Here is a 26,600-nt window from a genome sequence, read left to right as displayed (position 1 = left end):
CATAAACCACCATATATATATTAGTTCATATATATATGAACTAATAACATATAAATAGTTGACGTTTTATGTAAAAATAGAAAAATAAATTGTAACATACATTTGTAACTTCATATGATCCATTTAATATCTGTTCCATGTAATGATTTAGATCTCCGAATCTTTTGTGATCTGAATTTGTAAAAGGTAGGTGCCACCAATGAGGAAACCTGTTTTAAGAGAGAAAAAAAGTTATCTTCACTAGCTTGAAAACTGGCCTTTTCATCTTCAGATTGTTCACAAAGTTACAGCTGTATCAGATGGAGGGGCCAAAGAAAACATATGAAAAAGTCATAGTCTATGTGATTAATCCTGGGAGTTTTATTAATACGGCTGTGGTCATTCATGCCATATTAATGGTCATTAATATTAATGCTAACTTCATTTAATTTGACATATTAAATCAATTTATATGTCCCTTTTTACTATATTAATGGCAGACCACACATTTTATCTTTTAAACATATGTGGGGTCTTAAAAAAAGACTGAAGTTAACAGTTCAAAATTTTTCAAAAGGTTCAGATTATATTGTTGCTTCTGGGTTCACTAGAGACATCATTATACTAACTAAATTAAGCATTTTAGCAAGTGACATATGCTTCCATCTGCTCTTAGCCTTCTAGAAAATAGTTAACACTTTCCCCAAGAGTCTGACTACTTGCAGAATTTCCTTTGTACAGTCTGATGATTCATCTTGATGGCTTGAACTTGATTAAGACCAATTATTAGGTGGGATGACCGGTAATGGGTCACATTTGGTAACATATCTTGCTGTCTATATATACCTTTTTAGGAACTACCTAGCAGCCTCCTCTGACTCCAATCATACTGCTGCCTCATCCACACTTCTGCTTCTTTGGTAGGAACCACGGCTTGGCTACCATGCTTGGAGGGGAAATGGACATGGAGGATAATAAAGGACAGTCAGCAAAGACGCAGATGTATGTGATAATTTCATGCCACCCCACTGATTCCTGTTGGAAATGTCAGGAAAGTCCAAAACTCTATGCTTGTATATTTAAACAATGAACATTTTATTTTTTAAAGTCTCTTGCAGACTCTAAGACTTAAGTCTTTAAAATTTTTAATCCAAATTTAATCAAGAAAATTAGTACCAGTATACAATCGAGCATATAGCATAGAAGATAGATAGATCTATATTCTACATATCTATATATGCATAGTATTTTTTTCAGAGAAATGAATTTGATAAATGAGAGATTAGGCTGGTTTTAAGTATTAATTTATCTGTCTGTGAATTTTCCTTGTTGGTAGAATAAAACAGAAGTCTACATCAATTCTGCTACTTTGTTAATATTTTTATAGATATATGTCCTAAAACATCTTACATCTAAATAAGTACGTGAAAGTTGAGGAATGCTTCTATAATACTGTCATTTAATTGAAACTTCTTCGAGTTATATGTTAAATACAGCAGCTATTGAAAATTACTTTTTATGATCTTTTGTCTGACAGTATCATCAGATCCTCCCTCAATTTCATTCACAACAAAGGTTAGAAAACATCTGACAAAGATTTGATTTGATATTTGATTATTAGCGTAATTCATTTTCTCAATACCAACACCAATATTTTGATTTGCCCTTTTGTCTGGTCCTCAGAAGTTTCTATAACCTGATCAGTGTACCAAAATAAAATTTTGGATGGTTGGGAGAAGAAAGTCAACTCTCGCCAAGCATATTAATTTTCTAAAAAAGATTATTAATTTTAAGGAATATTTTCATGTCGTGTACCCTTGGAAGTTACCCAGAAACACAAAGAGCTGATTTGAAGTCCACTGTTACATGGTATGAACTGATTAGAATTTCATTCTTCATGACTCTGATTTTCTGATCATGCCTTCTAGATGACATTTACATAACTCTCATAGGGCTTCTCTCAGTAAATTTAGAAGTCGTAGAGAATCTTCATCCTTCATTTATGTGCATCACTGTAAGCCTGGGCCCCTTTGAGAGTGTCAGCATGCAAACAGTGTTCAGGGAACATGGAACAAAATGTTCCTTGCCTCCACAGGTTGCTTACACAGTTTGAAAATCAATGTAAGAAGCTCCAGGCAGCAGTAATGAGCAAAGCAGAATCCTAACAAAAGCCGAAAACTGAAAAGAGGCCAATTGAGATAGATTATTAGAATTTTTAAAGTTTTACAAGTTATACTGATGTGTATTGGTGAGGTACAGTGTAGAACAGAGACATTTTTGAAACTGAAAAAGGATAGCCGTTAAACAAAGATGAGCTTACTCTTCTCAATTATTAATTAGTAGGCTTATCACAGCAAACATTGATGTTGAATGTGGTATTTGCAGCCAAACACTGAGTTTTTTTGCCGCTCTTTTTTTTCTGTTATTCTATCAGATTTTTTGATAATTCTAAAACTTGATGTTACTTCTAAAAGTTTCCAGAATGACTTTATCTCCCTCTCAGTCTCTTGAGTATGCTCTTAATTTCTTGACTTCCTGATGCTTAAAGTATCTGCATTTCAAAAATCCCTGTTATATATGCCAGTACAGTTTTTTTCATGAATGTGAACTACTCAATTTTTAATACTGTGTAATATTTCCCTATGCACTAACTTTGCTTATATTTATATTTTGGAAGGTGACTAAATCCTGAAAGCCAAGTAACAATCCACATGTATAAAGTATGCCAGGTAAAGTATAAACAATTACATCATAAAAGGACCATTTACTTAACAAAAATCTCACTGTAGATAAAACATCTGATTAACATCAATGCAATATCATAATTTCTGGAAAGCTCACATTTTTAAAATCAAGGTACACCTTTTTTATAGACTGAAGTCTATGATCAAAATTTGACTGCTTCTAAGTAATGAATTTTTGAAGAGTTATTTGAACAGAAGTTATTTTTATGATATTTTTAGTTTGCTTATGGTTAACATTTTTCCATTATAACATAAATGAAAATAATGATTTTCAAGATGGCTTCATAATGAACAAAATAACAAATTCAATTTAGATAATGCAAGTTAATAATTTCAAAGTTAAAAATTAATGGCAACAAAATGAGTTAGTAATATACTAATTGATATAAATATGTTTACATTTTTCTGGTATTAAAATTAAATATATATATTTAATAAGCATATATAATTATATATAATTAAATATGTATATTAATAAGCCTATATATGTAGGCTTTATATTACAGTTATTTGTTGAAAAAGTAAACATATCCAATTTTCTTCTGCAATTTCAATTTCAATTGTATTTTTATAAAAAATAACTAAGAGGATTAAATTAAAAACAGGCAAATGAGACCATTTTCCCAATAAGCAAAGAAAAATGAAGTGACTTTTGAAATTGTCTATCTACAAAATCAATGACTGGAAGTAAAAAGAAAATTGCAAACCTTGTTCTGTTTTATGAGACAAAAGATTCTTCACTCTGAGAGCAATTCAGACTCTGCTGGGATGGATTCAACGGCATTGGAGTCAGAATACTGTGTTGCTCACAAATAGAAAATCCCATAACCATAATTTTTCTTTTTGCTCAAGGACAAGTACTGAAGGCAAAACAATGTAAAAGGACAGTGCCTTACTCTGGGAGAGTCAATGATGCAAACTGCTTCTGAAGTAGGCTGTGAAGTTTTGAAAACTGGTCAAATGATTTTTCTATCAGGCTTGTTTCGTTGTTGCTGTGTGTCACCTGGATCAGATACAGCTGCAGAAAGTAAATAGATAGAAATCAAAAGATGGCAATATCAGCCTGTGATACATTCTAAAACCCTATTTTATGTAAACCAAACAAAGGAAGAACCTTTCTGCAAAACATTATCATAAAAGCTAGGAGATGCATTTTGTAAAGGCAAAATTACCTATAAATAATATCTAAGAGTATCGTAATCATATGTGCTAGGAAGAGATTGCCTAATTTTTGCTGTTCTTGTGGACATTTTAATCAATTATTGATTTATACTCTACCACAGGGCAGGAATTGTTCTCTTTGATGGTTCTCTACTCATAGCTCTTGCTGCTACGATTTTTCCTTGGAACATCCTCTTAATGACACTTCTGCTTAAATTGTAAATAATTTTTCATTTGCATAGTAAAAAAATGATGCTATAAGAAAGGCTGTGTAGGATAGTGAAGTCTAGATAAAGTCAAGTGATACTTAAGTCAAGATGACAGACTTTAAACTTACATTACTGGATTTCTTGCTGAACCCTAAAATTGTTGCTGTTTGAATCAACCTAGTTGTACTCAGCAAACAGGATTCCTGAGGAAGAGTCTGTGAAGTAGATTTGACAGGGCTTATGGCTGACATTTGTGCAAGTGTGTGGATCAAGTTATTCAATTTAACAGGGAAGCACTCCAGACTTTCCTTTATTTTCCTAGAGAAATGTAAAAGAAAAGATGGTGAGTAACACTCCTCTGCATCTACTCATTTCAGTTATGATCTGTTTCTTTGTGTTTGTCAGTGTGAGGGGAAAAAGCCAAGAACCATGTGTGTTTATTTGGAGCCCAACTATTAAATGTTATTTGTATAAATTTCAAGTTCGCATCTGGAGTTGTTAGCAAATAAATATACAAGAAACTCTTGTGATGAAATATAAAACTGTAGTTGCTATATTGTATGACCACATTTTAAGATTTTGTTGTGGCTGGGGGGCGGTGGCTCACGCCTGCAATCCCAGCACTTTGGGAGGCTGAGGTGGGTGGGTCACGAGGTCAGGAGATTGAGACCATCCTGGCTAACGTGGTGAAACCTGTCTCTACTAAAAATACAAAAAAATTAGCCAGGCATGGTGGTGGGCGCCTGTAGTTCCAGCTGCTTGGGAGGCTGAGGCAGGAGAATGGGGTGAGCCTGGGAGGCAGAGCTTGCAGTGAGCCGAGATTGCGCCACTGCACTCCAGTCTGGGCAACAGACCGAGACTCTGCCTCAAAAAAAAAAAAAAAAAAAAAAAAAAAAAAGGATTTTGTTATTTGGGGGGATTTTTAAAAAATTTAATTCCAGCTTATAATTATTTAAAATATTTACTAAATTCCAGAAGTTAAGTAATGTAAATTCAAAGAAGCCTAGTAGCTATTCCCATACTTCCTACTCTATTCTTTCCCTTCCCTTATATTTAAACTGTTTTAACACTTATGGCTCAACTTTCATTGTTTAATTTTTAATTTAAATTTTATTTTTGTATATTTTTATGTTTTTCTTTAAAAAAAGCAGCATACTTAAGTCCTATATTTAACAAACAAGTATTTTATATAAAATATTTTTCATTCTTTGATTTGTTTTCCTTTGTTTTTGGTGTTTTTTTGTTGTTTCTGCTTTTTAAAGGTTTTGTTTTTGTATTTAAGAAAGTTTGCATTCTAATGGTATAATAATATATTTCTATATTTTCCTTTACCTCCTCTTTTTTTGTTATTTTTAATTCATTCTCTATTGAGAGCAATATTGAAATCAGCTAATGGCTTCTTTTTTCGTACTGTTTGTTCCATTTTCTCCAGTATCTGACTTGTAATATTACCCTTTTAATCTCAGTTAATACCATAAAGCAAACAGTATGCTTATTCTACTTTTAATTTGTGCTTCCTAGCCCCCACTTCCTTTTTTTTTTTTTTTTTTTTTCAGAGATAGGGTCTTACTCTGTCACCCAGTCTGGACTACTGTGGTGAGATAGTAGCTCACTGCAGAGTCTGAATCCTAGGCTCAAAGGATCCTCCCTCCTCAGCTTCCTGAGTAGCTAGGATTACAGGCATGTGCCCAGATGCCTGTCTAAACCCACCTCCATTTTTTGTTGACCTACAATTGTATAGTATAATTGAACTGTATTGTATAGTGTGTATACTAAACACACTTTTCAGTTTCTCTCATAACCTTCACTTAATTATAAACTCTACCAGTTCTTATGCCCACGTCTCTCCAGTTACTTTGATTATCTGAAACTCATGTTCCAGTAAATTGTTCAAGAAGCGCTCAAGGAAATAAGTTTCCGAATTCTTGTAAGCTGACAACAGTTGGTCTGTGGCCTTTATACTTGAAAGTTAGTTTGCCTGGATATGACATCATTAGCTCACATTTTCTTTTTGAGTGCCATAAAGCTATTCTATTTTCTTCTGGAACAAAGGATTACTATTCAAAACTCTGATGACATAGTAAATTATTTCCCATATAAGTGAGTTAGTCTTCCTGCCTACATGCTTAAAGGAAGTTTCTCTTTCTGCAAAGTTCTGTAGTTTTTCTAAAACATGCTTCTGTATTGGTTTTTCTGGGTCATTTTTTTGAATATGCAATGTGGCCTGTCAATATGTAATTTCAAATTCTTTCACTTTTGAAATTTTTTTCTTAAATTATAGTCTTAGTATTTGTTAAAATACTAAATATACTATTTAGTTTTGATATAGTTTTATATATTATTTGGTTTTCTTTTCTTCAGGGAGTACTATTATATGTACATTGGATCTTCATTGCCTTTCTTTATTTCTTTTTTATTTTAAAAGTGCTCTCTGTTTTTACCTTCTCTCTTGAGGCATTGTGTGTTGTGTTTGTTCATTCCTATGTCTCTTCTAGCTTATTGTTTGTAAAATCATGTTTTCTTTTATTTCTAATTCTTTCTTGGTTTCAATCACTTCCTTGCTGAGGTTTCCTAATTGTGGTCTACATTGTTCCTTCATATACTTGTCATTTTCTTAATTTCTTTTATCTCAATTAAATATAAGGATACAGTTTATCCTTTTGGTTGGCATGTCTTTCTGGACCACATTTTTTGTAAGGATATTATTTTGCTTCTTATTTCTCTTTTTCTTGTTATAATTCTGTATGACTTTCAACCATGGTCATTTTTCTTGTTCATTTTTATATAAAATGAATATTCCTGAACTTTCAGGAAGGAGTAGAAGATTTTTTAGGGTCTAGGGCTTCCTTTTCTGTTGCTGTCACATAGTGATTTAAAAAAAATGATTTTGGCCAGGCGCAGTGGCTCATGCCTGTAATCCCAGCACTTTGGGAGGCCGAGGCGGGTGGATCACCTGAGGTCAGGAGGTTGAGACTAGTGAAACCCCATCTCTACTAAAAATACAAAAAATTAGCTAGATATGGTGGCAGATGCCTGTAATCTCAGCTACTTGTGAGACTGAGGCAGGAGAATTGCTTGAGTCTGGGAGGCAGAGGTTGCAGTGAGCCGAGATTGTACCACTGCACTCCAGCCTATGCAACAAGAGCAAAACTCTGTCTCAAAAAAGTATATATATATAATTTCATATAATACATTCTGAGATATTTCTCCTTTGATCCCCTCCCTCCAACTTTCTGGACTTTGATTTTCCCTTTGCTAATATTATCGCTTGTCCACACAATTTGTATTATATGTTCAACAGTTTATCTTCAGTGTGAGAGAGACTTCTTCATGGAAGAAAGCCCCAGTTAAATTTGAGAATTCATAGACTGCCTAATCTTTTTATATTTGCCACAAAACCCTCACCCTTGCCTGTGAAATAGAGTGTGCAAGAAGTACTTCCAATCTCAATGGCTTTTCTCAAATTAGCCTGCTCAGCTTCCAACAAGTACCTGTTGACTCTTTTGGAGTACTGCTCTCAGGTCAGCCAGAGTACCTGTGGTTTCCCTTAGCTTCCTTCTGTCCAAATGCTTATACCACACAAATCTTGTAACTTAATGGTTTGCCTCCACCTGCTTTTATTATACGGTTCTTGGGTATACCTTGTTACCTAGTTTTGTCGTAAATGTTGTACAAGCTTTTGGATTTTGCTTTCCTGGTTGATTTGCCTGTTGTATGTAAGAGATTTAGAGACATTTAAAAACTTGGCATTTTAGCATATATAATTCAAGCAACACAGGAAAATATAAAGTAAAATGTGAAAGGTTCCCTTTTTCTTTTCTCCACGGGAGGCCAGTGCTCCTCCCCAGAAATAACCACTGTAAGCAGTTTGACATCATTCTTTTTTGAACTTTCTGTATGTATTTGTGCAAACACACAGACATGCAAACATACAGACATGCAAACACACATTGTCCTTATTCCTATTACATGCTGGGTACTATTCTAGTGATGGGATTTAGCAATGAACAAAAGAGACGGAAGTTTTTTGCTCTTTTAGAGTTTGTATAATGTAAAATTCTGATAGTAATTACTCAAGTAAAATATGTAATTTGATAAAGTAATATGCATTATAAAAGAAAACAGGAAATAGGGAGAGGAAATATGGGGGTAGATAATAGTACTACAATTTTAAATAGGATGCCCACTGAAAAGTGCTCATCTCACTAAAAAGACGAGCTGAATGATTTGACAAAGACCTTACCTTGCCATGAAGGTAGACCATGGGAATTTCTGATGAAATGCATTTTAGGCAGAAGCAACAGGAAGTCCACAAGCTCAGAGGTACATGAATGGCTAGAGTGTTTAATGAACAGCAAAAGGAAGGCAGTGTCGCTGACATAAAGTGAGTAGAGAAAGAAGGGAATCAAAGACCTAAAGGGCACAATTGTGTAAGAACTTTGACTTTGTGTGAGATGAGAGTTAGAGAAGAATCACAATTGTATGTAATGTTGCAATTTGTTTTTTTGTTAACTTAATAATATATTTTACAGGGAAAAATTAATAGTAACTGGTACATAGTAAGTGATCCAAAAATATTTGTTGAATGACTGAACAATCTTTCTAATTCAGAACATAGCATTAAATCATATTTTTAAATGGCCTCATGGTTTCTCCAAATATGGATGAAAAATATTTAATTTAACAATTTTTTAAATTGCAAAGACTTTTTTTTTTCTTTACTGTTTAACTTTGCCCCAAACCAAGGGTCTGTATATACAAAAGCCTGTTTCTGGCCTCCTCATTTTGTTGCAGTTATCTCTTTGTTTATCTTTGTATCAGTATTACACTATCCTAAATAGCTGGAACTTTATAGTACATCTTGAAATCCAGGAGAACAATTATTTTACCTCATTTTCTTTAGGGGGTTCTTCACTATTCTAGGCTGTTTGACTTCCTAAATATATTTTAGAATTAGCTTATCAAGTTCACCCGCACACAAAACAAATAGGTGAGGATTTTGAATGGTACTGTATGTAAATTACAAATCAATTTGGAAAATATTAACATCTCTACAGTATTAAGACATTCAGTTCATGAATGTGGTATATGGTTCTATTTAGTTTGGTCTTGCATATTTTTGTTGGAGTTATTCTTTGGTTTGGCATATTTTATATGACATAAATGCTATCTTTTACTAACTTTTGATTAATATTCAATAATATATGAGTAGATTTTTAACTCTTATTAATTCGAACAACATATGTACATTCTTTTGAAATTTGTATGTACCACAGTCATGTAACCTGCAAATAATGGTAGTGGTTGTTTTGGTCACTCTGCACTGCTAAGAAACTTCTACTTCAATATTAAATGGAAGTGGTGATAGCAAGCATTGTTGGTGTGCTCCTGATTACAAAGGAAAATCTTTCAATGTGTACTGTTAAGCGTAATGTTTTCTGTAGGTTTTTAGCTATATGTTAATGATACTCTTTTCTATTTCTATTTTTTTCCTAAATGAATGGTTCTACATTTTATTAACTACATTTTCTGTATCTATTTAGGTGATCATATGTTTTCTTTTTAATTTTTAAAGTACTGAGTCTTAAATGTTTACTTTGTAACAACTTCTTTTACTAAATTCTTGTTATTTTGATTTGTTTGTATGTGTGTGTGCTAATTCTCTGGGATTGTATTAATTATTGAATTATTCACCTGAAAAAAAAACTGCATAACAAAGTTTAATTAGAGAGCTTTATTATCAATATAGAAGATACTATCTTTTCCCCACCATTAATGAGAATGCTTATAATTTTTAACTTTTGAAAGTATGATGCTTATTTAAGCTTGGATCTATTCTGAGTGTACTAAAATTTTCCAGGAGGAATGGATGTTGAATGTAATCCAGTATGACTTTTCTGGGTTGGCATCTATCAAAGTGATCATGCAATGTCTTCTTTACAACTAATCTGCCATGTCCTCAATGTTACAAATGTACTTCAATTATGTTTAATAATTTTCCCTTTAATTTCATAAAAATTCAGGACCATTTATCTTGTTCTGGTCTTAAACTTTTTTGAACAAATTCCAAAATTTTCCACTATTATACATCAATTTAGGCCAACACTTGCTAAGAAAGTTAAAATATGACTCTGATCCCATCATTCATCTCCCCAGTGTTCACCATTTCTAAAGATGTTGTTGGCACTTACGCATTTACAGGCACACAGGGCAGTACAAAACATTAATTTATTTCTTCATCAGCAGTTTAAAGACATGAGGATAATAATAGTAGGAGTATAATACTAATCATGATTTATGGAGACTCTACCATTCATTCATTCATTGAGCATTGATCCAACAAATATTTACTGATCACATTTTATGTGCTGGAGTGAAAAGCTTTAGGGTGATAGCATGTACTCAATTCTCGTGAAGATATCAGTTTTAAATTTTGTGAATCATAAATTTTAAGTTTTGATGAACTCACCCTCACAAAATCTCAACTTTGCCCATACCTTATTCTTACATTACCCAACAGTTAGGATGTAAGAAGGCTGAAGATGAAGGGTGAGACTTTATGGTCAGCCCATGGTTTGGGGGCAGACTTTCACTCAAATCCATCTCTTATGTCTCAGGTGTCAGACTTAATGGGTCAGACAAAACACTGCTGTTAACTATGATTGGACTTGGGACTGGGGCTCTGAGTGTAGTAGGTTTCAGGCCTCTGTGAGGATCTAATTTATCCAAGTAATAGCTCCCTGATTTATTTTGTTTAATGGTAGCATTAGCAGGATTATGCTTTGGATTATCCTTATATTACAGGAATAAAGCAGCAGCTGGGAGAATTTTAGCTCTTAAGTTTCCTAAGGGAAGCCTCCAAGCAGTCTTGATAAACACTTTTAACCCTACCTTGCTAGGCACTATTCTGTGTGCTGGGAGGTGAAGAAGAGAAACCAGATTTCTGCCCTTAGGAAGTATGTATCCCTTGGCAGGTACTACACTAAATGCTTCATGTTAATCTTTTCATCCTTAGAGAAGAGCAGTCAAATTATTTCAGCAAGAGATAAGAAAATGACGAGTAGAAGTTAAATGCATACCAAAGGTGACATCACCTAAGAAGTAGTAACTGAAGAATTCTACTCATGTTTATCTGATTCTTTAGTCTCTGCTCTCACTGTGGATTTTAAAAAGCAAACAATAATTCAATTTTGTCTTTCAGAGAAAAATAAGCCAATAACTTGTGGAATTCTCAGGTGGAACAAAGGTACTAAGACAATGATCCTTTGGTTTTTACATAGAAATAATGCTTAAAAAAAAAAAGTAACGTATTTCTAGCTGCCAAGGAACATAGTCTAAAGGGACCTAAAATAAGTGTAAAATTTCTTAAGCCTTAGGTCCTGTCTTAAAAAATGTGTACACATTGTATTCTACTTCATAATATATGTTCTTTTCATATAAACTAAATATTTTAATTGCTTATCATCAGAAACAATTGCCTCTAACAGGTTTCCTAGCACTGTGTGTGTGAATGGGCAATTGAGTCTATCAGTCTCAGAAAACTGAGTTGAATCCAGAGCTCTGATCCTCTGGGTCAGGTTCAGCATCTAGGCAGATTATTTTCTCTCAAATTAAATATAATGTTTTTAAATTCACATTTATGTTGATATGTGACTACAAATGGCAAATAGTTTTCGCTGCCTTATGAGCGACATCAGACTAAGCCTTGAGAAGAGATGACTACGACGCCATTGCCAGTTGAACGAAGGTTCTTAGGCAACACCTGATGGAGATTTCTACAAGAACATATTTCGATTTACAGTTTAAATTGTTCATATATTTGGCAGTTGGATAGAATAACTGTTTCATTGGTCAGTCTCTTTAACAGTCACAGGAAAATATTTCTCAGAAGGCTTCTGTGAAGGAATTTGCATGAGAACGTTCTTTATGTTACCACTGATACTGTAAGTTTATAATATAAAAATACAGGAAGAGTTGCAATTGACTCACCCATCATGAACAAATTTCTTCATCTAAATCTCAAACTTCATTTCATTGCAGTATTCTGGCATGTGCAAGAAACACATTACTTTGTTTTTTGTATTGAAGTTACTGATTGAGTGTCCAGCTTTACAAGTCACTCTTAATCATTCAAGGGGAACAGTGAATTAATACAATTTTGTCACAGTTTCTTTTATTGCATAAAGAAAAATAGTAGTTCGGCACTGTATTTGTAATCTCTGAAATATAAGACCAGTGCTTTCTCTTACTTAAGCTTATGAAGTATGCTATCGGATAATTCCTATTTTACTACAAATTTATACTGCACTAAATATTCAAACACATATTTTTTTAAGCAAAAAACTTTACTATTCCTAAACGAGCTCAGTGACAATCATTGCCAATGTATTCTAGGTACATGATAAAATGATTCATTTCTATGTACTTTTATTATTAACAATTCAAAATTGCACACATGGAAAAAGAGCACATGATGATTTTGATTGCACATGTATGCAATGTGTATGTACACATTTGACTTCAAACTTTAAAGTTTATGTTCTAATCCTTTAAACAAAATAAGATACTAAAAGAATATGTCATGTTAATCCTTGGGGCTTTGATAGCATGGTATACCAATTTGAGAAACCTAGCTATAAGCCTGTAGATGTTTTTCTTATGATGGTCTTTCAACTAATCTGAAGACACTAAAGTTAAAGAACATTTATATTTTTCTGACAGTCAGGACATTAAGAGTTCCATATGCAGAACTTTTTTCCATATGATTTGGCATAGTTGTATCCTGGGAAGAGCACTCATTATGCAAGGAATAAATCTTGTTCTAATCTGTACTCACTAGGTCTACCCATGATCTCAAGAAAGCCGTTGTTGAACAATTTCAGGAGATTCAACTGTTGCATCTATAAAATGTAGTTGATGACTCATGCCAGTCATCTCAAGAAAGTCATTGTTGAATGACTTCAGGAGACTCAATTGCTGTATCTATAAAACATAATTGATTACTAAACCATGCTATTTCCCAGGATCATTGATAGGATCAAATAAGATAAAATAGGAGAAGTCTTTGGAAATGAAATAGTATTATGCAAATATTATTTCAGAAAATGTACTACCAATAAGTAAAGAAATAAATGCATATGAGTCTAAAAGGTAGCAAAGTATACAAAGAGGGATACAAGAGAAAATGAATGCACAAATTTATTGCTCAAAGGAAACTGACTTGTGGTGCTCTCTTGAACTCCTACAACAGAGAGATTAGATAAGGATTAGAACAAGCAGCAGCTTTAGCGTTTATTTTCTTATTTTCTTTCTTCTTCCCCATCCCCTTTCTCCTGCTTTACAGTTTAGATATTGGCTTAAATACTTTAACAAACTTAAAGGTCTTTGTTGTTTTCCAAGTTGAGGTTTCAAGTCTTCAGAATTCATGCTACAAGTTCAGCTAGTCTTACGTAAATGTAAGGCACCAAGCTGCATTCAAACAGGAGTTTCAGGCTCTGTGGACTTGACTGGGAGTGGATAATTTTTTTAACTTTTTAGATAGATGCCTTTTATAAAATTGACCAAATCAGAACAAACTGAATCAAGGAACCAGGGAAGGGTTGATGGGTTAGTCTTACTATGAATAAAGTGATATGCCAGTGAAATGATATTCCAGTTTTCAATTCCCACTCCCAAAGCCATTTATTTTATTAATGATAGTAAAAGGAAGTTGTATGGAAAGCAAAAAAATAAATCTTAACATGCAACAGTAAAGAAAAATCAATAGTGATAAATGGTGCTATAGTTAAGGTTATAAAAATCTTTAAAATGTGAAAAATATGCTTTAAAATAGTAAACGATTGTAGCCTAATTGCTTGTTAAATCACTGGTATATAGTAATTGTATGCAATGCGTAGGGTCAGAAATACCAGTGGGGATTAACAGATACAGAGTGCTGTTGTGCATAAAACGGCTGCTGGGAAACAGCGCCATCTGGACTATTCAGCTTTTTTCACTAATGATTTTTGGTACTCTTGGTGGGTACATTAAACTTTGCAAATGCTTTTAACCTTTAGACTGACAGTCTCCTGAAGAGTTTACGATTTTTTTCAAAGCTTAATAGCTAAGGTGTGTCCTGACTTAGAATTTAGGCAATTTACGCAAATTCTCAGTTTAATTTATATAATTCAAAAACGGCATTTCCCCTACTGCAGCAATTTAGAACAGAAACCACACTATCAAATATCATAATGACTGTGACGGGGCCATGCAACTTAGGAAGTACAGATATTATAAGTTGTTATATCTGCAGTTAAAAATAGTTTATAAAGTTAATTTAGTTCAGGTTTGTTATTATAACTAAAAATAATGGGAGACTTTCAGAATGAGAGGAGAAATTCTACTTGTCTTAATTTACATTTTCCTTTGAATCTGCTTTTTTGTTTAGGAAAAGCTGGACTTCTTGATTGTTATTTTCTCTTGGTTCTGTGTTCCCATCTCCCCTTGGTAGTGTTTATTTCTGTAGGTGTCAATTGTTAAGCTAAGACAAAGGAAAACATTGGCTCTTATTTGTGGAGTTATAACCACAGTTTGCATTGTAGTAAAAAAAAAAAATAAAATTTAATGATAAGAGCACACAAGGATTTGCATTTCCATCCCATGTGCTATTTTTCAGTTTTGAAGAGAAACAAGATATAAAATCATTGAACTATGTTTTAAGACATTTGTGCATAAAGAGTCTTGTCTCACACCCTAGTCATGAGAAATAAATAAGGAATGAGGGGAACAAAGAATTTCTAGAATTGAGTCTGCAAACCCTCAGTGGTGCAGGGACTCTGTATCCTGTGTCTATGATGTGGAGGCCAGGTGCACTCTCTGGATGCCATCCACATTTCCAGCGGTTTCAATGCTGTACTTGTTGGACGGTCACTGTGCCCGTTCTGCCTAATGGCCCCTCCTAAGACTTCTCTCACAGCTCAAAGTTCACAGAAGAAGCTCTAGGCTATTTTTCTGTGAAGGGGTGACCTATGATAGGAATAAGGCTGGGCGACAAAATCTAATCTGGCTTCGCATGAAGGAACTTGTCCAGTAAGGACAAAGGCAACTAGTTAAGTCAGAATTTGTCTCTCTCTGGAATTTACACTGGAGAATACTGGGCACTGGGCAGGGAACAATAGAATATGCTAAGCAGAGGTAAACAGTAGAAGGCCTGTGTATTTCCACTAGAAACTAGCCAGGCCCTATTGGTTTCTGGGATTTGTTAGTTTACAGTTTGACTCCATGTAGAGCCTTCAATCTAAGGCTACCAGACAGGATTCTTTGCTGTCAAAGTAGCTCATGAATGCAAACAAATTGTCTTTTAGTTTTGTTTTGGTTTTTGTTTTTTGAAGTGTGGGGTTTTGTTTTGCTTCAAGCTGGCTTCAGTTTTAGCTGAAGAACAGATCATATACTTACTAAATGAGAATGTATATGGCAGGCCTAGTGGAATATCTGAGCATACATGAAAAATGTCCTCTCACTCTCTTGGAGAAGAAAATGGATAGAATGAAAAGTACTATCTGTATGTGGGAGGGGAGGTAGGCAGGGAAGTTTATGCTTAATGATCCCAGTCTGGTCTGTGAAGTAAGTTAGGTCTTTATGAGGACAGCTAACCTGAGGTTTGAGAGTGATTGAAATTTCTGAAATAACCATTTTGGACAGCATTTTAATGGATGGCTGCCTTTGTTGCCTAGCAGTGAGCTCTGCAATGATATTACATGAGAGTATCAATTTGCAGGGGACTGAGTCATGACACTTTCTTGATTCTATTCAACAGCACTCAGCTGTGAGGGGAGTGGAAGAGAGTGAGGTAAACAGAGAGTAGTTGATGATGATGTGAAAAGCATCTGTGGCCAGCAAACCAATTTTACTTTCCATTTTCCCTCTAAATACCATTAATTGTACAGAATTTTTAATGCTACACAGTATGCATCATCCCCTGAAACTCTTAGGATGAGCTCCTGACCTAAAATGGATATCTCCAGGAGTAAGGTAAAATCTTGAGTTGTTCCTAAATAGAGTACAGAAGCAGGAAAATGCTGTTTATTTCTTTCAAGTCTCAAATAGGGTCAAGAGGGGCAGCCTCTTAGTGCTAATATTGTGGTTAGGACCAGGACACTTAAAGTAGCTGCACATGTTATGTCTCAGATGGCTCGATCTTGGCTCTTGATCCCAATCTGTGAGCCTGGTGGAGAAGGGAGAGGGGATTTTCTTGTCTTTTGTCTGTAACTTAGTAGTTGTATCACAATAAACAATGGCATAAAATGCTTTTAGCCTATCAGAACAAAGAAATAAAAAGAACAAGGAGTTTAAATGTAGAGGGGCTCATATTAAATGTATATAATATACTTTTATCAATTATCTATCTATGAATTAGTGCCATTCATTGAAGCACCAAGACACCAATGATGGATCTATGACAAAACTTTCTTTTTTTTTGGTGAATGATGTGCAGTGAGGTCTGCATTTAGTCTCAAGTTTTAAAATCCATGTGATGTCAGAGAACACAGCAGAAAATAACAATATTATTTACACAAAGTAAACAAGTCTACATTTTTTGTTATTTATTATTATTATTTTATTTTTTATTGTTATTTTAGCACTTATAGCCATATATGAACATATCTGTCTCTTTCACTAGCCTGTGAACTATTTTTTTTTATTACTATACTTTAAGTTCTAGGGTACATGTGCACAACATGCAGGTTTGTTACATATGTATACATGTGCCATGTTGGTGTGCTCCACCCATTAACTCATCATTTACATTAGGTACAGCTCCTGATGCTATCCCTCCCCCCTCCTCCGACCTCACGACAGGCCCCAGTGTGCGATGTTCCCCACCCTGTGTCCAAGTGTTCTCATTGTTCAATTCCCACCTATGAGTGAGAACATGCGGTGTTTGGTTTTCTGTCCTTGCGATAGTTTGCTCAGAATGATGGTTTCCAGCTTCATCCATGTCCCTAGAAAGGACATGAACTCATCCTTTTTTATGACTGCATAGTATTCCATGTTGTATCTGTGCCACATTTTCTTAATCCAGTCCATCATTGATGGACATTTGGGTTGGTTCCAAGTCTTTGCTATTGTGAATAGTGCTGCAGTAAACATACGTGTGCGTGTGTCTTTATAGCAGCATGATTTATAATCCTTTGGGTATATACACAGTAATGGGATGGCTGGGTCAAATGGTATTTCTAGTTCTAGATCCTTGAGGAATCACCACACTGTCTTCCACAATGGTTGAACTAGTTTACAGTCCCACCAACAGTGTAAAAGTGTTGCTATTTCTCCACATCCTCTCCAGCACCTGTTGTTTCCTTACTTTTTAATGATCGCCATTCTAACTGGTGTGAGATGGTATCTCATTGTGGTTTTGGTTTGCATTTCTCTGATGGCCAGTAATGATGAGCATTTTCTCATGTGTCTGTTGGCTGCATAAATGTCTTCTTTTGAGAAGTGTCTGTTCATATCTTTTGCCCACTTTTTGATGGGATTGTTTGATTTTTTCTTGTAAATTTGTTTAAGTTCTTTATAGATTCTGGGTATTAGCCCTTTGTCAAATGGGTAGACTGCAAACATTTTCTGCCATTCTGTAGGTTGCCTGTAGTTTCTTTTGATGTGCAGAAGCTCTTTAGTTTAATTAGATCCCATTTGTCAATTTTGGCTTTTGCTGCCATTGCTTTTGGTGTTTTAGACATGAAGCCCTTGCCCATGCCTATGTCCTGAATGGTATTGCCTAAGTTTTCTTCTAGGATTTTTATAGTTTTAGGTCTAACATTTAAGTCTTTTTAATCCATCTTGAATTAATTTTTGTGTAAGGCATATGGAAGGGATCCAGTTTCAGCTTTCTACATATGGCAAGCCAGTTTTCCAAGCACTATTTATTAAATAGGAAATCCTTTCCCCATTTCTTGTTTTTCTCAGGTTTGTCAAAGATCAGATGGCTGTAGATGTGTGGTATTATTTCTGAGGACTCTGTTCTGTTCTATTGGTCTCTATCTCTGTTTTGGTACCAGTATCATGCTGTTTTGGTTACTGTAGCCTTGTAGTATAGTTTGAAGTCAGGTAGTGTGATGCCTCAAGCTTTGTTCTTTTGACTTAGGATTGTCTTGGCAATGCAAGCCCTTTTTTGGTTCCATATGAACTTTAAAGCAGTTTTCTCCAATTCTGTGAAGAAAGTCATTGGTAGCTTGATAGGGATGGCATTGAATCTATAAATTACCTTGGGCAGTATGGCCATTTTCACAATATTGATTCTTCCTATCCATGAGCATGGTATGTTCTTCCATTTGTTTGTGTCCTCTTTTATTTCACTGAGCAGTGGTTTGTAGTTCTCCTTGAAGAGGTCCTTCACATCCCTTGTAAGTTGGATTCCTAGGTATTTTAATCTCTTTGAAGCAATCGTGAATGGGAGTTCACTCATGATTTGGCTCTCTGTTTGTCTGTTATTGGTGTATAAGAATGCTTGTGATTTTTGCACATTGATTTTGTATCCTGAGACTTTGCTGAAGTTGCTTATCAGCTTAAGAAGATTTTGGGCTGAGACAATGGGGTTTTCTAAATATACAATCATGTCATCTGCAAACATGGACAATTTGACTTCCTCTTTTCCTAATTGAATACCCTTGATTTCTTTCTCCTGCCTGATTGCCCTGACCAGAACTTCCAACAGTATGTTGAATAAGAGTGGTGAGACAGGGCATCCCTGTCTTGTGCCAGTTTTCAAAGGGAATGCTTCCAGTTTTTGCCCATTCAGTATGATGTTGGCTATGGGTTTGTCATAAATAGCTCTTATTATTTTGAGATACATCCCATCAATACCTAATTTATTGAGAAATTTTAGCATGAAAGGCTGTTGAATTTTGTCAAAGGTCTTTTCTGCATCTATTGAGATAATCATGTGGTTTTTGTCTTTGGTTCTGTTTACATGATGGATTACATTTATTGATTTGTATATGTTGAACCAGCCTTGCATCCCAGGGATGAAACCCACTTGATCATGGTGTATAAGCTTTTTGATGTGCTGCTGGATTCAGTTTGCTAGTATTTTATTGAGGATTTGTGCATCAATGTTCATCAGGGATATTGGTCTAAAATTCTCTTTTTTTGTTGTGTCTCTGCCAGGCTTTGGTATCAGGATGATGCTGGCCTTATAAAAATGAGTTAGGGAGGATTCCTTCTTTTTCTATCAATTGGAATAGTTTCAGAAGGAATGGTACCAGTTCCTCCTTGTACCTGTGGTAGAATGTGGCTGTGAATCCGTCTGGTCCTGGACTTTTTTTGGTTGGTAGGCTATTAACTATTGCCTCAATTTCAGAGCCTGTTATTGGTCTATTCAGGGATTCAACTTCCTCCTGATTTAGTCTTGGGAGGGTGTATGTGTCTAGGAATTTATCCATTTCTTCTAGGATTTTTAGTTTATTTGCATAGAGGTGCTTACAGTATTCTCTGATGGTAGTTTGTATTTCTGTGGGATCGGTGGTGATATCCCCTTTACCATTTTTTAATTATGTCTATTTGATTCTTCTCTCTTTTCTTCTTTATTAGTCTTGCTAGTGGTCTATCAATTTTGTTGATCTTTTCAAAAAACTAATTCCTGGATTCATTGATTTCTTGAAGGGTTTTTTGTGTCTCTATCGCCTTCAGTTCTGCTCTGATCTTAGTTATTTCTTGCATCCTCCTAGCTTTTGAATATGTTTGCTCTTGCTTCTCTAGTTCTTTTAATTGTGATGTTAGGGTGTCAGTTTTAGATCTTTCCTGCTTTCTCTTGTGGGCATTTAGTGCTATAAATTTCCCTCTACACACTGCTTTAAATGTGTCCCAGAGATTCTGGTATGTTGTATCTTTGTTCTCATTGGTTTCAAAGAACATCTTTATTTCTGCCTTCATTTTGTTATGTACCCAGTAGTCATTCAGGAGCAGGTTGTTCAGTTTCCATGTAGTTGAGCGGTTTTGAGTGAGTTTCTTAATCCTGAGTTCTAGTTTGATTGCACTGTGGTCTGAGAGACAGTTTGTTATAATTTCTGTTCTTTTACATTTGCTGAGGAGTGCTTTACTTCCAACTATGTGGTCAAATTTGGAATAAGTGTGATGTGGTGCTGAGAAGAATGTATATTCTATTGACTTGGGGTGGAGAGTTCTGTAGATGTCTATTAGGTTCGCTTAGTGCAGAGCTGAGTTCAATTCCTGGATATCCTTGTTAAATTTCTGTCTCGTTGATCTGTCTAATGTTGACAGTGGGGTGTTAAAGTCTCCCATTATTATTGTGTGGGAGTCTAAGTCTCTTTGTAGGGCTCTGAGGACTTGCTTTATGAATCTGGGTGCTCCCATATTGGGTGCATATATATTTACGATAGTTAGCTCTTCCTGTTGAATTGATCCCTTTACCATTATGTAATGGCTTTGTCTCTTTTGATGTTTGTTGGTTTAAAGTCTGTTTTATCAGAGACTAGGATTGCAACCCCTGCCTTTTTTTGTTTTCCATTTGCTTGGTAGATCTTCCTCCATCCCTTTATGTTGAGCCTATGTGTGTCTCCGCACGTGAGTTCGGTCTCCTGAATACAGCACATCGATGGGTCTTGACTATCCAATTTGTCAGCCTGTGTCTTTTAATTGGAGCATTTAGTCCATTTACATTTAAGGTTAATATTATTATGTGTGAATTTGATCCAGTCATTATGATGTTAGCTGGTTATTTTGCTCATTAGTTGACGTAGTTTCTTCCTAGCATCGATGGTCTTTACAGTTTGGCATGTTTTTGCAATGGCTGGTACCAGTTGTTCCTTTCCATGTTTAGTGCTTCCTTCAGGAGCTCTTATAAGGCAGGCCTGGTGATGACAAAATCTCTCAGTATTTGCTTGTCTGTAAAGGATTTTATTTCTCTGTCACTTATGAAGCTTAGTTTGGCTGGATATGAAATTCTGGGTTGAAAATTCTTTTCTTTAAGAATGTTGAATATTGGCCCCCACTCTCTTCTGGCTTGTAGAGTTTCTGCCAAGAGATTTGCTGTTAGTCTGATGGGCTTCCCTTTGTGTGTAACCCGACCTTTCTCTCTGGCTGCCCTTAACATCTTTTCCTTCATTTCAACTTTGGTGAATCTGACAGTTATGTGTCTTGGAGTTGCTCTTCTTGAGGAGTATCTTTGTGGTGTTCTCTGCATTTCCTGAATTTGAATGTTGGCCTGTGTTGCTAGGTTGGGGAAGTTCTCCTGGATAATACCCTGAAGAGTGTTTTCCAACTTGGTTGTCTTCTCCCTGTCATTTTCAGGTACACCAATCAGACGTAGATTTGATCTTTTCACATAGTCCCATATTTCTTGGAGGATTTGTTCATTTCTTTTTATTCTTTTTTCTCTAAACTTCTCTTCTCGCTTCATTTCATTCATTTGATCTTCAATCACTGATATGCTTTATTCCAGTTGATCAAATTGTCTACTGAAGCTTGTGCATGTGTCACATAGTTCTTGTGCCATGATTTTCAGCTCCACCAGGTCGTTTAAGGACTTCTCTACACTGGTTATTCTAGTTAGCCATTCACTTAATCTTTTCTCAAGGGTTTTAGCTTCTTTGCGATGGGTTCAAACACCGTCCTTTAGCTCGGAGAAGTTTGATCGTCTGAAGCCTTCTTCTCTCAACTCGTCAAAGTCATTCTCCATCCAGCTTTGTTCTGTTGCTAGCGAGGAGCTGCTTTCCTTTGGAGGAGAAAAGGCTCTCTGATTTTTAGAATTTTCAGCTTTTCTGCTCTGGTTTCTCCCCATCTTGGTGGTTTTATCTACCTTTGGTCTTTGATGATGGTGACGTTCAGATGGGGTTTTGTTGGGGATGTCCTTTCTGTTGGTTAGTTTTCCTCCTAACAGTCAGGACCCTCAGCTGCAGATCTGTTGGAGTTTGCTGGAGGTCCACTCCAGACCCTGTTTGGCTGGGTATCAGCAGCGGAGTCTACAGATCAGCGAATATGGCAGATCAGCAAATGTTGCTGTCTGATTTTTCCTCTGGAAGCTTCATCTCAGAGGGGTACCCGACCATGTGAGGTGTCAGTCAGCCCCTACTGGGAGGTGCCTCCCAGTTAGGCTACTCGGGGGTCAGGGACCCACTTGAGAAGGCAGTCTGTCCATTCTCAAATCTCAAACCCCATGCTGGGAGAACCACTACTCTCTTCAAAGCTGTCAGACAGGGACATTTAAGTCTGCAGAAGTTTCTGCTGCCTTTTGTTCAGCTATGTCCTGCCCCAATAGGTGGAGTCTACAGATGCAGGCAGGCCTCCTTCAGCTGTGGTGGGCTCCACCCAGTTTGAGCTTCCCAGCCAGCCACTTTGTTTACCTACTCAAGCCTCAGCAATGTTGGTTGCCCCTCCCCCAGCCTCACTGCCGCCTTGCAGTTCCATCTCATACTGCTGTGCTAGCGGTGAGCGAGGCTCCGTGGGCATGGGACCCTCCGGGCCAGGTGCAGGATATAATCTCCTGGTGTGCTATATGCTAAGACTGCTGGAAAAACGCAGTATTAGGGTGGGAGTGACATGATTTTCCAGGTGCCGTCTGTCACAGCTTCCCTTGGCTAGGAAAGGGAATTCCCTGTCCCCTGGCGCTTCCCGGGTGAGGTGATGTCTCACCCTGCTTCGGCTCTTGCTTGGTGAGCCGCACCCACTGTCCTGCACCCACTGACTGACAAGTGAGATGAACCTGGTACCTCCGTTGGAAATGCAGAAATCACCCGTCTGCTGCGTTTCTCATGCTGGGAGCTGTAGACTGGAGCTGTTCCTGTTCGGCCATCTTGGAACAAGTCTACATAATTTTTGACCGTTATTTGAATCATGGGTATCCTGTTATTTAGAGTTTCATTAAAGTTGTTTTCAATTATCCCGGCTACTTTCATAAATTCACTCTATTCATTGTTTAAGGCTTTTCAAAAAACATAATGCATAATTTGTTTCAGAAATGTATAATGTACAAATGATAGATTTCAGGAAACGTTTTCAAATGATAGTTACAGTTACAATTAACGGAGGCTGCTGGCCTCTCTGTAAGAGATTGTTCATAGTGCTAGATGGGATATGTGATAGAAAAGATCCTCAGTGCTTGATGTATATATGCTGAGCAAGAAACAGAGAGAAATTGAACAGATATGCTACTTGCACATTAAATCATATCTAAAAATAAAGGTATGCAATTGAGACTTTTAGATTAAAAAATATGACTGAGATGGGCTCTTTGGAAGTTAGGGGATAGTGAGCCTCATGGGATATTTCTCTGAGAAGAAAAGTAGAGAGAGGCTCATGGCATTGTGTAATGGGCCCCAAAAGGAAAAGGAAGGAAGGTACCTTCCAGGAAGTCAGCAGCCAAGAACCGGTTAGGGGTCTCTCAAGGTTGCAAAGCAGATCTGGAACCAAACACCCAGGGGACTCCTGGTGGTAGCATAGAGATAACAGTTCCAGGAAGGAACTTCTGTTCTCTGCTGATGCCTGAGGTATTCCGGATAAGAGGATTAGTGCCTGAGAAAGGGTGAAGAATATATCTTTGTCAAACTTCAGCCAATGCAGGCTTTGAAAAACCTCGAGAAGACTGGTCTGAAATACAAAGCAGCACATTCCTGAGAGCCCACATATGGAAGAGGTGATTTTGAGCATAGAGAATGTTCTCTGGTAAATTATTTAACTTCCCTGGGGTCTCAATTCACTAGTATAAAAATGTAGATAAAGATATTAATACCTCAAAGGATTGTTATGACAATTAAATACATTACTGTAAGAAAAGCACTTAGAACAGGACTTGACACACAAGAAGCACTGCATTAAGTTGTAGTTATTATATGCTTTTTATATACTTGATATTTGATGTTTAAATTGTATTTTCTGTTAAATAGGGCTTGTTTCACATTCAGATATTCTTAGAAGTGGGAATACATTCCTTGCTTTACTTGGGAGAAATTGATGTAACTCATCAATATATTAATTAAAGTGATAAACAAAACAGTATGTAGTTCAGTAATAAATTAAGGACAACATAAAAGATGGCATGTTCAGGAGAATTATAGAAGAAAAGATTGGGGAGTACTGGAATGATCAGATAAGGTTTCATGGACGAGGTACTAGCTGTCCAGAATATCAAGGGATGGGTGGGATTAAAAGTTAGATCAGAATCTTCCTGTATTCTAGAAATTTTATGATTCCATTGGAGCATTTCTAGTGAGGTTAGCAATGTGAGTTAAACAGACAAAGCAGGAATGAATGTACATGGAGAGAATGGCCTACCCAGAAAAGGATTCATGTGGAATAATGGAGGCAGGGGGCAGGTGGTTGGATAAACCTTGGCAAAGACAATCAGATTATAAGGTCCTAGGAAGTAAGAGATAGGAGATGGCACACCAAGGAAAATTATCCAACTGAGAAATGATGTGTCCTGGTTTACATAGTCTGATGCCTTTTAAGGCTTTGATGGAGAACAAGTTCTTTATCCCAAAGTTGAAGAAAGAAGTTTAATTAACAGAACATACCACATAACATTGGTAAGTGGGAAGATTGTTCTGACTGAGGTATACAGGCAGGATCACAAAGTCTGCCTCACCGCCATGAGGTTCTAGCTTCAGATCTACTTCCCACATTAGTTCATGTCCTCTTGAACGGGAAGGGGAGATGAGTCACCATAGGAAAGATCACTGATATCCAAGTCATGCTCTTTACAGATCTCGGTGTGTCCCAAGAAGTAGAGGGATAGGAAGAGATGGAACTCTGGCAGATGAATAAAGCCTATTTACATTTTTCTTTTGGCCAGGACCTGAAAGAACTTTTTTCATCCAAATACATATATGGCTTTGCCTATTTCAGGAGGGACTAATAGTAAGCTACAGCACTTAATTTACTACTGATCTCAGTTTTTCTCACTTGAATGTCTATTGTCAGAATAAATAAACTATAAAGTCTCTTCTAGCTGTAATATTTTGTGATTCTGTCACATTGCTTCTTTTCTTTTTTTTTTTTTTTTTTTTGAGACAGAGTCTCGCTCTGTCACCCAGGTTGGAGTGTAGTGGCGGGATCTCAGCTCACTGCAAGATCCGCAACCCCCCAGCCCGTTCACGCTATTCTCCTGCTTCAGCCTCCCGAGTAACTGGGACTACAGGCGCCCGCCACCACACCTAGCTAATTTTTTTTTTTTTTGTATTTCTTAGTAGAGACAGGGTTTCACCGTGTTAGCCAGGATGGTCTTGATCTCCTGACCTCATGATCTGCCCGTCTTGGCCTCCCAAAGTGCTGGGATTACAGGCCTGAGCCACCGCGCCCGGCCACATTGCCTCTTTTCAACAACAAGGGCAGCGTACGCATTCAAGTTCATGAAACAGAAATCCCTGAGGCAAGAGTAATTCCCCAGGCATGTAAGACATCCCCATGAAGCCACCATTGGAATAAGAAACAATTTCTTGCTGTATATTCTGGAAGGATGAGAGAAAAAGTAAAACCTGGACAAGGTTTTATTATAATCATGATTTTCTTTAAAGCATACATTCCACTTGAAAGAATATAATCTCTGTTTGTAAATTTCTAGTGGAAAATATTAGAACAATTAAAAATTAGACTCAAGTTCACAATTAAGAGGTTACAGGAAAGAAAGAATGCAGCTTTTCTCTACTGTTCGTAGGAAAACAATAACTGCTAACATTTATTGAGCACCTAACATTTGCCAGGAATTATATATCCATTTAAAAATAAAAATTCAAAAGGATCTTATAAAACGTACTGCCCTTTTGACTAGATTTGGGGTCTAATTGATATTCATCATATTCTGCCCAGATTCTTACCTTAATATACATTAGTGTTTTGCTAGACTTGTTTAATAAAAAATAGATTAAAGGTAGAACAGAGTCACAGGTCTTTGACCAAATATCCCAATATGTGTATTGTCTTATAGATGAAAGTAGTGAGTACATATCTCATCATAAATCTCTTTTACCAAATTGTTTTTCTGGACATATTTCAAGTAGAACAACCAATTTATTTATGTCAGAGGATCTTGCTCTTTTTAATGACCTCTTATTGAGCAATCTGTTAGATGAAGAGGCTGGTTAGCAAACAATGACATGCTGCAGAAACACTAAGGCCTTGTACTAGACATTCACATTGCTTCCTTTCTGCTCTTTGGAAAAGGCAACACAGGCTTGTTCTAGAAACGACAGCTTCGTACCAATGACTGGTCAACCTGAAATCATCTCCATTGTGGAACATGTGTCTGCTGACATTCATTCATCCATGCTCACACATTCATAGCCGATCTTACTTGGTAAAATGACTTGTTGCTTCCAGGTCTGTGTCTTGTGGACGAAGATTATTATACACATATTTCAGGTCTTGAATTCCACTTAGCTCAGGCAGTCCTGCATATAGCATCTTAACCACAACAAGAACAAAGCAAAAAGAAGACAGAATAAATGCAGACACAGTCAAGCTTACTTGATTAATTCTACCCAGAGACATCTAGACCCAAGTTTGCATGGCAATGTCT

At 36.2% G+C, this 26,600-nt stretch overlaps 1 protein-coding gene across 3 annotated transcripts in view; it reads right to left on the bottom strand.

Annotated features, from left to right (window-relative positions):
* The window catches only part of PIK3C2G (phosphatidylinositol-4-phosphate 3-kinase catalytic subunit type 2 gamma), a 403,430-nt gene that overhangs the window by 85,011 nt on the left and 291,819 nt on the right, over positions 1-26,600 (bottom strand). For all 3 annotated transcript variants that reach the window (XM_030939123.1, XM_030939124.1, XM_030939125.1), the window contains 4 exons: positions 26,376-26,485; positions 4,222-4,411; positions 3,620-3,741; positions 101-209 (listed from right to left, as the gene is read on the bottom strand). In XM_030939123.1, the coding sequence (XP_030794983.1) occupies positions 101-209; positions 3,620-3,741; positions 4,222-4,411; positions 26,376-26,485 (531 nt within the window). The remainder of the gene's footprint in view (positions 1-100; positions 210-3,619; positions 3,742-4,221; positions 4,412-26,375; positions 26,486-26,600) is intronic.

This window comes from Rhinopithecus roxellana, chromosome 10 (assembly GCF_007565055.1).
Source record: "Rhinopithecus roxellana isolate Shanxi Qingling chromosome 10, ASM756505v1, whole genome shotgun sequence".
NCBI classification, from domain to species: Eukaryota; Metazoa; Chordata; class Mammalia; order Primates; family Cercopithecidae; genus Rhinopithecus; species Rhinopithecus roxellana.
This window is presented reverse-complemented; position numbering and strand designations above follow the sequence as displayed.